Source organism: Chelmon rostratus, chromosome 23 (genome assembly GCF_017976325.1).
Source record: "Chelmon rostratus isolate fCheRos1 chromosome 23, fCheRos1.pri, whole genome shotgun sequence".
NCBI lineage: Eukaryota > Metazoa > Chordata > Actinopteri > Chaetodontiformes > Chaetodontidae > Chelmon > Chelmon rostratus.
Window position 1 is genome coordinate 2,130,740 of NC_055680.1, and position 16,090 is coordinate 2,146,829.

Sequence of the window (16,090 nt, forward strand, 5' to 3'; positions counted from 1 at the left end):
GATGAATCCGCAGAGAATTGTCCCGGACTTTTTGATTCAGCCTTTATTAGTATATTTTAGCTCAATTTTTTGCCCCTTTAAAGAAAAAACACAGTACAGCCACAGCTGCACAGTATCTGAAATACAATACTGACGAGAAGAAATGTAAGAACTGAGCGTGAAAGTTAATTCTTACCCTTGGAACAATAGTTTGACAGGAAAAAAACTAAATTAGATTAAGGGAAGCACACCAGCTCCTTGAGATTTCAAGCACATCTCCTGCACGTCTTCAGTTTTTAATCAGTGGCTGTACCAACAAATCAATCAGCCTGTTATTTTTTCTGAAGGACTCTCCTGCTGGACCACGAAGTGAAACATTCTCACGTTGTTTGAGAGTTTAAAGGAATAATTCAAAACTTCTTGGCTTTCTGTCCAATGCTGAGCTGCACCTCGGCGGATTTCTTTTTTCACTTTAGAGGCAAGATAGGAAACAGTTCCACCACACAACTCCCCCTCAAACAATTTCATTTTTACATTTCTGTGTGTGTACAAGCTAAACAAATGGGATGCATCAGCAGTCTGGGAGCTTTTAGTGCTGTTGGTGCGTATTTGAGCAGAAAGAAAGCAAATAAGCTCATTTCCCCACAAGGTTAGCTGTTCCTTTCTTTAAAAAACATGAGGAGTGCAGTCTCCCTCTGTCATTGTGTGAGTGTTTCTTGACGTTCTCTGTGTTCTGCTTTTGCCTTGAACTGTGAACAGAAACTCCCAGGGGCTGATAAAGGTCATTGGACGGCTGCTGCAGATGCAGGCAGACCAGAGAGACAGAGAGACGCTCTTCAGCTGTCCTTACTCCATCAGGTCAGTCTCCATCATGTACACAGTCTTATGCCAGGATCGGACGACAGGATTTTTTTGTCTTTGACGAGGGTCACTGCGTCAGATCTGACGATCACGGCGCCGTAAACTCTTGCCGTGTCGTGGTCGGGTGACCGGCAAGACTGCACGCGTGACCCCAACCAATCACAGCACGTCTTATTTCACGATCACGTAAGAGTTCAGACGTGATCGGGGAGGCGGGTGAAGCAAATGTCAATCATGGCGACAGAAGTGTTGTGTGTGGTGCTGGCGGTCTTTGAAAGGTACCCAGAAAAGAAAGAAAAAACGGCTGTGGATGCTCGATGACATTAAAAGCAGGAGAAGGTGTAAACTTCAGCCCATTCTGTCATTATTTCTACATCTACTGGGTCGCATCTGGATAACTATTAAAACAGGTACAACTAGTTTCACATATAGTCGTTTTTATTTCCATAGTTGAGGAGCAGGATTGGCTGTGTTGACTGCATCAAACAGGCTGCTTTAATGTTAGATCTGGAATTAGTAATGACAAGTACATTCCCACAGGTAGGACAGAGGTTAATGTTATGACAGCACAGCCAGTGACTCACCTGTGCCTCCACTATTTCTCACCAGCATCTGTCTTTTTTGACTCGGTCATGGTTCTTCCTCGAGGAAACGTCAAACAGGCAGGAGTACTGTTTCCACAGCTCAGCAGACTTTTCCTCTCGTTCTTTGTCCCACCTGACAGCAGCAACCTCAGCATCCCTCCTCCTCCTCTTCGCCATGGTTACCTGACTGCGCTCTGGAGAGAGCACCTGATTGGTCAGGAACATGTTGTTGGAGAGGCATTATGTTTTCGTGTTGTGTCAGGAATGCCTTGATGGAATTTCTTCAAATTTGGCACAAACATTCGCTTGGATTCAAGGATGAGCTGATTAGATTTTGGTGGTGGTGATTGGTCGAAGGTTGGTGTGACCACACAAACATATTTTCGGTCATACCTCATAAGAATTCATACAGTAATTATAACACAATGTCCACATAGCATAAAATGGTGAAGTGATGACAATTTATATCCGAAAGGGCAAAGGTCAGCTTCGCTGTGACAGCATAATGTTTTGTAAAAACACTTCTGGCCATCAGTCAGCACCATAGTTCAGGAGCAGACGGGGAGATTGTGACTATATTTCACATTTAGCCGGAATCGTTGACACATATGTACAATCACACAGTCCTGTGGTTGGTCGGCTCTGCACAAACGATCCACACTATAATTTACTTGGAAGCTGGCGAAGACCCAACCAAACGGACCAAAGCAATGAATGTACCTGGCTGTTGTTGGTCTAGAAGTAGTGTAAGCAGGCTGATCAGTGAGGTTTCTTCAGTGTGTTCTCTGTGATAATACCTAACCTGCTTCTGTCACAGTACACAAACTAACGTCAACATAGCATTGCTCAATGTCATAGTGCTAGCAAAGCTGGTAGCTTGACTAAATTTGACATTCGACACTAAATTTATAGTGTTGGTAAGTAAATATATTGAATTAGATAACTTTCTAACCAACTACTATTAATAAAACAGTTTGCCAGTGTGTTTATCATAATGTTTCATCTGCCTAATAATAGGGTACTTGTGTTTACGACGACATTTCCCTGTGCTGTAGTTCACAGTTTCACCACTTGATGTCACTGTTTTTGCATCAGCTGTATAAAGTTCGTAAAGTTATCCCCTCATCATAGTGCTTTGTCCTAGTTTATGTACCTTTTTTGTTGTTGTTTGGTAATTAACGTTAGCTATTTTTAGCCATTAGCCTCTTTGCTTTTGCATAGCAAAGTTAAGTTATAGCAACGTGACAAACACTGCATTATGTAATAAGTAATAATGCTTTTCACAGGAAGTGAAAACGTCATTTTCAGCTTTCTTCATTTTGGAGCGGTTAAGATGAACCTTCCGTCTCTCTGGTGTGACCAAACATCGAAACAGCTTTAGTGTCAAACTAACTTGTTTCAATGCATCGTTTAGTCTGGACTTTGCACCCTGAATTAAGAGAGGACTCACGTGTAGCTGGTGCAGCGGCCTGCTGGGATTGTCCACGCTGGCTCACTGTCACACTGTCGTGGCTCACTGGGACTCTTGAATAGAACAAAGTCATATTTAGTGTTATTAGTAACATCTGTTCTATTAAAGACAGTTGAGGGAAATGTTATAGACATTTCTGATCCACTCATTTTCACTTTGATTTCCATCATCTGGATAAACTTTTGGCTTCTTTACACTCTCTCTGATTGTCTGACCGCTCGTGTTTCTAGACCTCCAGAACTTTTTAGCAATTTCGCCATGTTATAAAGTCGGCAGTTACTTTGATCAATATTTTAACGAATGGAAATGAAGGTCAAACTTACCAAACTGCGATACAACAGAACGATGCTTTAACTGAAACGCTGAGACCGTGTTCTTATCTCTCCACTGAATGAAAACAGACATTATATTGGAAGCTTTTGTTTAGAGAACAGTCCTGATTTGATATTGCAGATGATACAGTTACTATGCAGAGCAGGGCTCCTTCTCTGTCGTGCAGGTCAGTCCAGCTGGTTGAACACCCCCAGGCAGATATAGTGTAATGCTGTGCTCCTGCTGGAGCCTGGATGGAGCCCCCTCCTCCTCCTCCTCCTCCTCCTCCAGTCTTAGGTCTGCACCTCTGCCAAGATCCTGGGGCCTCCTTAATCAGTTACAGCGGGTGATAAAAAGACTGTGCTGCTTTGTCTTTTTTCTTTTCCTTCATGTTTCCCTTCCTGCCTCCTGCACTCCATGTTTCTCTCTCCACCTCTGACACCCTTACCTCCTTTTTTTTCCCCTCGCTCCCTCTTAACCTCTCTATCTCCACATCTCTATCCCTCCTTTCTCTCTCTCTTACAGTCTTCTCCTCCTTCCCATTGTCCTTCCCTTTCTCATTCTGTCTTCATCGCTGTCTCTGCTGTCTGCTTCTGTCTGGCAGCCTGAACCTCCCTGGTGGGAAGATGAATGTGTTGAGGGCAGCAGGGTGGCGCCGTTGGCCTGGCAGTCTGGCCCGCCATTGGTCACTGGGTCTGGCACTGCTGGGTAACTGTAAATGCTGCGGGATTAATGGAGGATGCATACTGGTGCCCATTGTTGACCGTCTGCTCGCCGCTGCCCCGTGCAATCTGCCACCGAGACTCTGAGCCACTTCAGCCCCCAGCAGGATCGGGGAAGATTCAGTCCGCCACACCACCTTATTTCTCATGAGCTGTTAGTCTGGCTGTAGTAGCGCAGACTGTCCCCTGCAGGCTTTCCCACATACTCAATGTGTCTGGCCTGCCTGCTCAGGTACGAGCGTAATCGACACATTTATATTGAAATCTGTGTCTGTGTTACAAAGGCACAACAGGTATTCAGCCTAAAGCCATTCAGTGGAACCCCTTCCATGTCTTCCCACATGTGTTTTGGTTTGTTTACAGTAAATCTGGGTCGTTATCATGAGCAGCAGTAGCAATCACCACTGACCAGACAAAGAGACATCACTACAGCCTGAGCAATGCTGGATTTTTGAGGCTGATGTCAATAAGATATTTCATAGTTTTCAAGATTCAATAACAATAAAACATATCCGCTGATATTCAAACACACATTTTTGATCCCTTGAACTTGGTCCTTAAAAAGTTAAGGACCCGAACATTTTAAAGCATGTCAGCATTTTTGTTCTTGTCGCGAGTCTTTAGAGTTTCGACATATTAAGCTTCAGGGACTGAAGCTTCTTGGCTTCAGTTCTGCTCATCAGTCCCATGCAATCCAAGGCTAAACTTATCAGACAGATTGTCTCTCTGCTGCCTTTGTCAGCCCAGAAACGAGTCCAATGTTTTTTGTTTTCCCTAAAGTTAGAATGTCATTGCTCTTTAGGATGAGGACTTCTGCCAGATACCATCCAACTGCTGAGTGAGGAAGAGTGGTTCTATAGGTCATTTGTAAGGAAGCTGTCATATGTTATCTGTTAAAGATTTAAGGCTGCTGCCAGATTTGTGAGGGCTAATTTTTTAGTGAAGTTTGCCTGGTTTCAGATAATAAATCAGACCTGTACTCCAAACCTAGACTTCAGCTCAGAGGTTGGTGTAACCTGCAGATGTCTCTGGTAAGCTGGGCGTCACGGCAGACAGACCTTACCTGGCCCATTTCTTATCCAGCACTCTGATTCAGCTGTGAACTTGGGGTTGAACTAAAAGGAGGAAGGTCCCTGCCTTGACTTCCTGCCTCTTCCTTTGTGCGGCAGTTGAAAAGTAGGGAGCGCTATGAGAGGCTGATGGATGGGAGCTGTATTGAAGCGGAGGGTTTGGAGACGACCGCGGGGAACCTGAGGAGGGGGCACAGAGATGGTCAGATAGATTACACCATGGGAAGAAGGAGTAGTAGGAGGGTGGTGTTGAGCTGCTGAGTAGTCCATGTCTGCGCTACGCTGCAGGCTGTCACAGGAACAGACACGCTCCGTCACTGAACTTCCTTCCTATACTTACGTTGTAATGATTGATGGAACACACTGGTTAAGTGGACCTGATGGAGGTCCCCCCTCCCTCTGACACACACACCAACACCAACCCTTTTGTGTTAACCTCTGGCCTGTCTGTGGGCTAGAATCTTAACAATACGCAGAGACTTCACCTTGGATTTGACCTCAGTGTTTTGTCTGGACTTAATGGGTGTGCAAATTTAAGAGTAATGGAGGCTGTCTATTGTTTACATGGAGAGGACAGGACAGGTGGAGGATGGGAAAGCTTGGGACAATGGTGTAATCGAGACACCTTAGGCATCAAGAAAGCTTGGGTTTTGAATGACTATTGTATTGCAAATGACAAGCAAACATGATCATCATGAAGATAGAATGTGAATATCAGGGACGTCGGAGTGTTTTACTGGATCGCTTTCGGACAGTTTCTGGAGTTCACAAACAGTGAAACAGTTCCACGCAGTTCCAGCAGAGTGAGTAATCATTCACATCAATACTTCAGGCCAATCAGCTTCATAATATTGAACCAGAAGTGTGTCAGATTTAGTAATCTACCTGTTATTTCAATGTGTCAGATACATTTTTAATCAACATATAAATAAAAAGAAGAATCGGATCAGACTGGGTATATAGAGATTCACAGTATTAGATATTAAATGCCCAAAAAACTTGATTGTGACATTTGCTGTTTTACAACAATTTGAATGAAATTTGAATGAACCAACATGGAGTCCAAGCTCGAGTGTATAGCAGTGAAATATTTCACTTTCAAAACCATCGATGTGACTCTATGCAGTTTGAGTTCCTGTCTTTGAATATTCTAAAAAATCATTTGAAGTTATGCAATTTCAAAAACATCATCAATACTGAATGTTGTTGTCTTCCCAGCGGGGTTTTAATGAAGATTTTTTAAACTTTGGTGAGGATATTCAGCGTTCCCAGACAATGTATCCAAATGATTCTGGATTCTTTTGCGCCGCCGTGAGTTTTTTTTGGTCTTAAGTGAAATGCCTCAACACTGGATGACCATGAAGTCTGAGATCGATGTTCCCCACGGGATTAATCATGATTGTTTTGCTGCTGCCTTAACTTTTCATCAAGCAAATCTAATTGCTTGTGCATCTCCTGCATGAGAGTAAAGTCAGAATATGGACTCGTGATGTGAACGTGGCCTTTGCTCTGTCCTGTTGTTCTGCAGGAGCAGCCCTCACCCGTACATCACAGCCCTGGAGAACCGGGTGGACTGCTGGCCAGCTCTGCTGCTGGAGATTGATGACTTCATTCAGCAGGCTGCTGACAGGTTAGCACGGCTGCATCAGAGGCCTTGAACCCTCCATCCAATCATTCCCTCCGTCAGTGCATGAATTTTAAAGCCATCTGTGACGAGTGTCCCATGCCAAATAACTCATCACACCACCGTCAGCTGTTATTATGCAATACTGACAAATACAGACATACATACAGTACACACACAGCACAGCGACGATGATTTTCTTTACACGGCTGCAGCCTGAGGAAGTTTCTGTTTCACACCTGTTTGAGTGGTGTTGAATTTTGATATTAGCCAACCTTATGTGAAAGAGGTGCAGCAGCTCATTGGCACACTATGTGTATATGTACTACAGAAATGAACCAGCCTACGTCACCATGCTGGTCCCCTTCCTGCGGTACCTGTACTGTGAACCTCAGAGGCAACCCCAGCACGCCCTCCTGCGACACGGTCTCCTCAGGGCGCTGCTGCCCATACGTCCAGGAGCTGGATCAGTCCTCCAGAAGAAGGACCAGGAACAGACCTGCCCAGTGTCCGCCAGCCTTCTGCAGTGCCTCTGCCAGCTGGTGCCACACATGCAGGTGACACACTGAAAATGGAGGAATAATCAATGAGAGACCAAAGCCAATGACTGGTCATTGTAATAGAAGATACAGTGCAAAAACTCAAACGTTAAACATATCATTACATGGTGTCTTGCAATGGCACATCTCTGCCCGCAGGGGTCGCTGTATTGAATTAAAACATTTTTGAAAGAAAAAAAAAACATTCAGCATATTATAGACAGATAACACTCTCAGGTCACCCAATGATGATGTCTTAAAAGAACTGACTCAGGAGAATCTTGGGAAAGTGGCCACTGTTTAGCACAGGTTTCATTGTCCCGGTTTGGATTAAATTCACATTTTATTTTTACAGGGTTTATAAAAAATGTGTTCACCCCATAGCCATTTTAATATTTAATTTAGTGTTTTTTGTTTTGTTTTGTTTTTTGCAATATTGAATCATAGTGGATATAACAATGATGCAGTTCAACAAAAAATAAAATAGTGGAACCAGTGTAGTTAGCATAGCATAGCTAATTACTGCTGAGGGACCTTTCAACCATAGGTTATTCAGATATTCTTTAATTACTATGCAGCTGTGTTTACAATGAGATCATTTGGTTTAATGGCTTCTCTCAAATTATGCTAATCAAGAAACGTCTGTTCTCCCCTTAAACATTTCCTCCTGGAGGCAGCATAAAAAAAAGACCCCAGTGTACAGTGGTGACATTTTTCTATGAACTTGTTGGGTTGAATTTCTCTTTCAACGATATGTCGCGATGGGCAGTACTTCTTGGTAGCCTTTGGAAGTGTTGGTGTTGTCCTCTGTGGTGCCAGGTGGACAGTGTGGAGGCAGTGCTGGAGCTCTGTGGATTCGTGGACGCTCTGCTCCAGGGTCTCATCGCGGCCCCCGAGGAGCGCTGGAGGACTGAGAGAGTCGGGCTGCTCCTTCAGCTCCTGTGCGCCTGCCAGCGCTGCCTCAAGTTGAACGGGGACTGTCGACCTCTTCTCGGCTTATTACAGCAGCTCCTGCCTGCCTGCCAGCAGGTGAGACAGCAGAGTTCATCATCCAGTAACATTTTTGATCCATTCAGATTTTCAGTCTCCTTTATCACACGCATTATTTGTTTCGACAACATTTCTGCTGTGTCCAACCTTTATTGTTATTTGTAGGAGCTCCCATTGGACGAGCTGTTGATGGGCGTGGCCCTGCTGCTGCTCGAGGCCCCTCCAGCTCAGCAGACGGGCCTGCTCACTCTGGGTAAATACCTTCTTAAATACATGTCTATTGGTCAGCTCAGGATGAGACAACCAATCCTGGACACACTGTTACGAGTTATATTTACCAAATATCCCATAATCTGGGCGACTGGGAATCATCAGTGATGGCTTCTTCACTACGGCACAACAAAGAATCAGAAGCTACTGTTCTGTACCGTGTGAGAGTTCAAAAATATAATCAAAATAGTTGAAGAAAAAAGTGGCACTTTTCTTAGAATAAATTCAAAATAAAGTAGTATTATGAGGCGTTTTAATAGTCTGGTGGTAGTAAACAGGTGAGAGCTGCCTGTTGATGTGGTGGATGTGGTTAAGATGAAGATACAGGTTTCACTAATCAGCTCTTTATAACCGTAGATTTAAAGATCTGAACATGAAGTGAAACCAATCTCGTGGTGTGTGAGTCTGTGATGGGACCTGTTTTGAATCAGTGGTGGAACAGCTGAGCCAAAAAGTGCGATTCAGAATAAATGACATTTAGTTTTTGAAATATAGCAGAAGTTCCCTCTTTCTCTGTTTTTAATACAAGGACTGTCCCATATTTGCATCTTTTTATTGTAATGTTATGACGTTTTCTTACTAATTCATTCTCTAAATATGACTTTTTCCATGAAGTGATCTGTGCGGTAGCGGTGAATGGCAGTATGATATGGAGGCTTTGTGAAGTTTTTGTCCAGCATCCAGTGCATCAGTGCTGGGTAACCCACAGAGACAATCCACTGTAAGATCAGGGTCAGACCTGTAGCGTGGGTCAGTGGTTAAAATATAGTTGGTGCAGACACTGATAAGCTCTCAGCTGGCTAGTCCTGAGCTCCAACTGAAATGATTCAAGGAAACAAAGCCAGGGCCAAAGACTCTCATCTTTTCAAAGTATCGTCTTTAAAAAAATCAACACCCACAACTCGTCTCATTTACAGTGTTTCATCTATAATTGCTTTTGTAATGAATATCAGTCATGTGCATGATATGAAACTCATTATAGCTTATTATACTGCATCACTGTTATTATGGCTGCTCCACATGCATGTTTTAATACAGCAGATCTACATGAAAAATGACATTTCACACACCATTAGCAAGCCGTCAGAGCCCAGAGGAAAAAGATCTATTTTTCATTTGTGTTTTTTCAAGTCCAAAAAACTGAACAGACCTGACACACACCATGAATAACCCTCAAAAGAATTTAAGAAACGGACAGTTTTTGCTGATGTGGTTGTTGTTGTTTTTTTTTTGTCTGAAAAGGAGGATCCATTTGGTGAATAGTCAAAGCCCTCTGTCCTCCTGTATGGCTTCAAACTGAAATAATAGATACTAAACCAAGCACTAATCGATATTTCTATATTCACTGTGTCTCAAATGACTATGGAACGTGAAAGGAGTCATTCATAGTGACAAACCCACAGAGAATTATCTACAACTCTGCAGTTCCTCTCAGCTCTGTGGAGCCTCTCTCAGCTCATTGTTTAGATTTTCTGGTTCACAAGCTCTGCTCTCAGTCTTGTTTCCAGCAGCAGCATCTGTTTTCAGTGAAGACGCTCTGACAAACCCCTGTCCTGTTTACCTCTCACAGCGCTGAGTTTAGTCCCTGAGCAGGCTGGGCTGGTGCCCTGGCTGAGTCCAGTCCTGGTTCTTCCTGTGCTGCAGCTCCTGTCCTGCTCGGGCCTCACCGAGCCGCTGGCTGACCGGCGGACTCACAGCCTCAACCAGGACTTAGCCCACAGCCTGCTCCGCGGCATCAGCAGGCGGGCCGACAAACCCCGACAGGTAACGCTGAGGCTGCTTCTCACATCTTTCCTGTCAGAACAAACGCATCTGGATGTGTTCAAATGAAAAGATTTTGGCAGTATCAGTGTTGGCCTTCACCAGCAAACATTTATTAAGATCACTTTTAGCCACATTCACCAACCAACACACAGTAAGAAGAAGTTTTAAAAGGCTGGAACTCTTGCTGAAGCTCTTAGCTTAGAGCTGATACAAATATAGTATTCCTGTGTTGACGGTCCTTCTATATATCATTGCTTTTTGCATTAAACAGATAAACATTTGCTGATTTAATTTCTTCATCCCTCTAATCAGTCTGGTCCACCATTGGCACTTGCTCTCAGTTCCTGGTACAACGAGCTCAGCGTGGCTCTGTCCATACTGCGTACACTGGCGGATGATCCAGCAGCGGCATCCGATTGGCTGCTGTCCGTCAGCTCGGCCCTGTCGTCAAGCCAGCAACAGCTCTGCTCCCTCACCCTCATTGTGACCCATCTCATCATCACGGGTGAGGAAGACGTCTGCCAGCTGTCTCTGGATGCGTGCCAGGCCATCGCTGCAGCCGACCCCTGCCAGGTAGATAATCCACAAGGCATAGCGACGTAGAGACTCTCAGTTAAAGCACTTTCTCTTGAGCTTTTTATAAGTGACTTGAATATTTGACTAAGGTGCTCAGTTAAAACCAGAATATTCGAATTTCACCTCAAGGCAATACAAGTGATGCTAGTCCTACCTTTCTGCCAGAAACTCAATGGCGAAACAGAAGTTTTAGTGATCCGCATAAGGACTTTCACACAATAATAATATGTGACAGCACTCCAACACATGGATGTAAAGGCGTTCTTAAAGTTGCATACCTCCAACATTAATAGACAGATAAATCAGCAGGCCGATTAGTAAGGATGATATCTGGCATGTTGATATAACCGGCATCGGCTGATGCCTTCGCTGACAAGGCTCTCAAAAAATGTCTGCAGACCCATTCAGTTACAACATACAACTCAACATGAGGTTCTCTTTCAGCTCCTCTAAAGTTGGGCATGCACAAAACAAAGTTGAGTCATCAACATACATAAGTACATCAGCTTTTTGTAACAATATATGGAAACTCATTTACAAAAACTGAAAATAAAAGTGGACCCTAGTAACTCCCTTGTGGAACACCTTGAGATATTTTCTTACTGTCAGAAAAGCTACCATTGAAGAACACTCACTGTGTTGTGTTAGAGAGGTAAATCTTCATCCAGGCAACAGCTAAAGGTGGAAAACCAGAACACCAGAGCTAGTCAGATAGAATACTGTGGTCAATGATATCAAAAGCTGCAGTAAAATCCAAGAGCACAGCCCCAACTGTCACCCATATGTGTTAACCACTGATCAGCCATGTGCTCTAATGCAGTGCTAGTGGAGTGTGTCTGTAAGCATGCTGTGCTGATGTAAGTAGTCCATTTATACTGGAATAACTTAGCATTTGATTGGAGATTATCTTCTCAAGTACTTTACTCATCACAGGGAGATTATTAATAGTTGTACAACTAGAGCCACTGAGACCTGCTGTTCCATCCAAGGTATGATTTTAGACTCTTTCCAGCGCTCGCAACCATGTTTTATGCAAGTTAAGTTTAACTTCAATTGCATACAAGATAAATATTCTTTCAAAGGAACTGCACCTGCATTGTGCACCCAGCTCTTACACTTCAGCGGATACCTCAACCCCTTACACTGCTTCAACTTCAACTACAGTTCCAACTGTACAGACCATTTTCATTCCTGTCTGCCAAAGTGCCTGTTTTGTTACCTCCCAGCAGGCACTCATTTTTTATTTCATTTACAGCATGTTGATATTTTTTTGTTTTGGACATAATGTGTCACTGGCTTTTGAAATTCATTCTTAAAAATGCAGTCCTGCCTTCAGCTGCTGGCCTTGCTGCAGTTGTATAGAGAGATTTCATCTGACAGACTTACCTCTGACCCTCTGGGACTGTAAATGGAGTCACTAGCTCCAGAAGATGATGTGAAATATCACATGGTGCTATAGGCTCCTCATTATTCGGGCTCGTTAGATGCCTCAGAGTATTACGCTGCTGGTTTAATTGCTCCCAGAGTGCCACTTGCGCCGGTCGTTTGATGCGTTAGTAGAAGGTTATTGGCATATTTGAAACCATTGGATTTCCCTCCTCGCGGTATCAAATCACCTCACATCTGCCTGTTTACTCTAACAAACACTCAAAACACCTTGTAGGGTTGCAGAGTCTCTTTGTTCCAACAGATGAGAGTAATAATACAACTAACTAACTAATATTTATTATGATTTATTGGAATGATGTTTTATTGATTTAAGGTTTGTGGATTAGGGTCAGAAACAGACTTTTCAGGGATTTAACTTGAAGGAAAACCACAATATTCTTCTTCTCTGCCCCTTCTCTTAATCTCAAGCAGGTGAAGTGGTTGCTATGCAACGGCCAAGGTGCAGGGCAGCAGTAAGAGCTTTATGATAATTAAAGGCTGCTACACTGCAGAGCTGTTGACTGCATGCATCCAAGGACCCTGACTCGCTCCCGTTTTTTTGACTTGAGCATTAAAGGGAATGATAAACTGTTAACCCTGCATTGGCCTTCATTCCACTCTAACATGTACCATGAAGCTTTAATTGATCAGTGAGGAAATGAGCTGGGACTCAGACATCCATGACCGTGGGTCAGACTGAGGCGAGATGGGGAGGTGGGACAGCCCATAACCCAGAGTGGTTAATGTGTGCAACTTGATACTGACACCACAGCTCTCCCTGCTGGGGTTTGTGGTAATACCTTTTAAAGTTGTGTAAGCAATGATTTTTTTTACTGCAGAGAGACATTGTCATTCATTAGAAGTCATGCTTGTGTCCACCAGATGAATGTGCTTTTAGCTCTGTTTTGGTCCCCACCAACTCCTGCAAAATATGCGGCTCTTGAGCTGCTAAATGCTCTGGTGTTTGGTGCTGAGCAGGCAGCGTACAGTAGGTTTTTAAAGCTTTTCCACTGAAAACAGCTGCTGGTGATGACTGGCTGCAAATCCCAAAACAATGAGCTAAAAGTGGCTAAAGAGCTATGTAGGGATGAGTGAACTCGCAGAGCTGGGTTCACCATCACATCACGTCACATCACATCATTATGAAGGACATCTTTCACATGATACACATTACATGTATTTGTTTGATTCATTGTTAATGTAAAAAAATCGACTAGTGCAGCTTTAAAAATGCTTCTGTTAGCAAAATAGGAAATGCTTCGTGAGGAAAATAGGAAATAAGTAAATGATGAACCCTGTGCTAAAAGAAAAGAAGATTAAGGACTTGAAAAAAAACCCAATAAGATAGGACAAATAAACTGAAGAGTAAAATATAGAATGTTTTCATTAATTTTTACAAGTAGTTGCAATTGATTAATATTTTCTTAATATTTCTTTTAACGCTCAATTTGAACTGTTTAGCTGACTGCATTGTTTTTTGATGTTATATTTTGCTGCCTTTGCGTCAGTAATATACAGCTCCATTCATAGACGTGTAGGAGATGGCCTTGACTGAAAAGTCAGTGTCTGTTTTCTAGTTGGCCAGTCTCCTGACAAAAACTATACTGGAAAGAAGACAGAGACACAAGCAGAGCTGGTTTAAAGTAATTTGAACCAAGTCTCAAGTCGCTAGAGGGCAAGTCTTGTGAAGTGACTTGCAAGTCAGCAAGTTTTTTCTCCTCTAAATATGCTTACTATGAATATCTACAATAGCACAATGGCAAAAATCCCAATAAATATGTACTTTTTTCATACAAATGGGCCAAACACTCGAAACAAAGGTGCAGCTGTGCAGAAAGGCTGTTTGAAACATTGCAGTGTGTCTGTACGTCACTGCGCCACGAGGGACCAGACCTCAAACTGCTTTACTGATACTGATGAAAATGAGCTTTACTGGAAGTCAAGCTTATCTAGCAGCTCTTGTCAGAGTAACCGAGCAGCTCTTTATTGAATTTATTTTTAGGTTTGTGACTCACCGTGTTTAACGTTATAATGAACACATTTTACAAACTGTTCAGTACCAATTCAGCAGCACTGAGGTTCAGTTTAGGCCTGACAAAATAGCTGGTTCTGATTGGATCATCGCTGTTGCGCAGCAGTATTTTCACAGTTGCAAAAAAACAAAACATTTGAACCTTCAGAGGGCAGGTGAGGAAAGGGACAGAATGTCTTCTTCTCTGCATCCCACGCATAATCAGTCCAAACATTAATTGTTTTATTGTCATCAACCCTTCCAAAAAACATCCTCCCTCTTGTGAGATATCTCGGCCTGAACCAGGTGAGATCTCCTCAGTGTTAGCCCAGATAGGTCTTTAAGAAAGCTGAGAAAACATTTGTATTCATCGTCCTAGAAGTGTGACCAAACATCCTTCACTCTGATCATTTCTTGACCAGCTAGGACTCATTTTATTCTCTGACATGCTTGATAAATACCAGCCTTCTTTCACATGGGTGTTTCCTTCATCCAAGCTCATATGTGTCTGCAGATCCCTTCCCTGATTCCCGTTCTGTTGTTCAAACTGGGGAAGGAAAAGAATCCAGGCCAGGCTCATGCAATGCTGAACTGCCTGCCAAACCTCGGGACTCACAAGGTACTGAGCACCGCTGGCCCCCACTGTCCAAGATATCTCCATTCTTTCATCATCTTTGAAGATTGTTCTTCTTCATATTCTGAAAACTCTCTGTGCTGTATGTGCAGAGGACTCACTGTCAGACCTGTGAGAATATGCAGGAAGCTCATTTCAGATGATCTTAACCATTAACATACACAACATGTGCTGTAATGTTCCAGCTCTGTGTCCCCATGGTGCTGCAGACTCTCCACATGCTGGCCAGCGCCCCCAAGCTCAGAGCAGTGGCAATGCGCCTCATGACTGCTCTCTGGAAGAAACAGGTCTGCATTAGTAAATTCCATTCATCATATTAATATATGAAAGCCTTCTTTATTCTTTCACATTTTTCCCGGTTGTCTCTCATTCGCTCACAACTGACTTTGCTCCTTCCTGTAAGGACCGAGTCTACCCCGAGCTGCAGCGTCTGCTGGGCCAGCAGGACAGCAGGGTGGTGGTGGGAAGGGACACCCAGTGGGAGCAGATCCTGGCCAGGGCCGCCTGCCTCAGGGACATCTGTAGAGAGAGGTCAGAGCACTGCACACACTGGACGCAGTGTGACGTGAAGTGCTCTGTTTTTGAAAGGGGCACGTCTGACACGACGGTCTCAATGAACACAATGAGAACTGACAAAGAACTGAGTAAAGAGAAATCATCTCTTATGATTTTCTTTGGTCATTTAAATTACGTTTGTGTGTGTGTTTGAATGTAGCACCTCCAGTGTTTCTCTTGACAAGCGTACTGCACTTGACGAATACACCGTCAACAACATTAGCTCCTTAAAGACAGAGCAATGGCTCTGTGCAGACAAAGAGTGATACTTGTGGTACAAATGATTGATAACTAGTGTAATATTTTTTTTGCCACACTTTGGTATCAGTATGTTTCTGCACATCTGCACACTGCACTGTTCTTTCACTGCCACCATCAGTTAGTCAGCTCACCTCTGCTTGTTCCTACACATTTTATTTAAATAGTATTTAAAATTCAGCGTGATTGCAAGCACCTCATTGTAAAGTGAATGAATATTAGCAGAAATTATAATTAGTCTCTGCTTTGTGTGTGTGCATGTGCGTGTGGTTTGGCGTGTGTCAGGCCTTACCAGCATGGAGGTGACATGTTGGCTGCCATTACGTTCACTTTGAACCAGTGCACCAGACCAGACCTGGCAACCCCTGCTGCTCTCGCCCTGCAAGGACTACAGGAGCTGTGCCGGGCAGAGGTCTCTCTCTCTCTCTCACACACGCACACA

General features: G+C 43.5%; 1 protein-coding gene across 1 annotated transcript in view; it reads left to right on the top strand.

The window, feature by feature from the left end:
* The window catches only part of focad (focadhesin), a 39,687-nt gene that overhangs the window by 6,273 nt on the left and 17,324 nt on the right, over positions 1-16,090 (top strand). Inside the window, exons 5-15 of the mRNA XM_041965135.1 lie at positions 739-837; positions 6,528-6,629; positions 6,955-7,180; positions 7,982-8,191; positions 8,318-8,405; positions 9,993-10,186; positions 10,499-10,759; positions 14,716-14,820; positions 15,021-15,122; positions 15,239-15,366; positions 15,934-16,060. Coding sequence (XP_041821069.1) covers positions 739-837; positions 6,528-6,629; positions 6,955-7,180; positions 7,982-8,191; positions 8,318-8,405; positions 9,993-10,186; positions 10,499-10,759; positions 14,716-14,820; positions 15,021-15,122; positions 15,239-15,366; positions 15,934-16,060 — 1,642 coding nt within the window. The remainder of the gene's footprint in view (positions 1-738; positions 838-6,527; positions 6,630-6,954; positions 7,181-7,981; positions 8,192-8,317; positions 8,406-9,992; positions 10,187-10,498; positions 10,760-14,715; positions 14,821-15,020; positions 15,123-15,238; positions 15,367-15,933; positions 16,061-16,090) is intronic.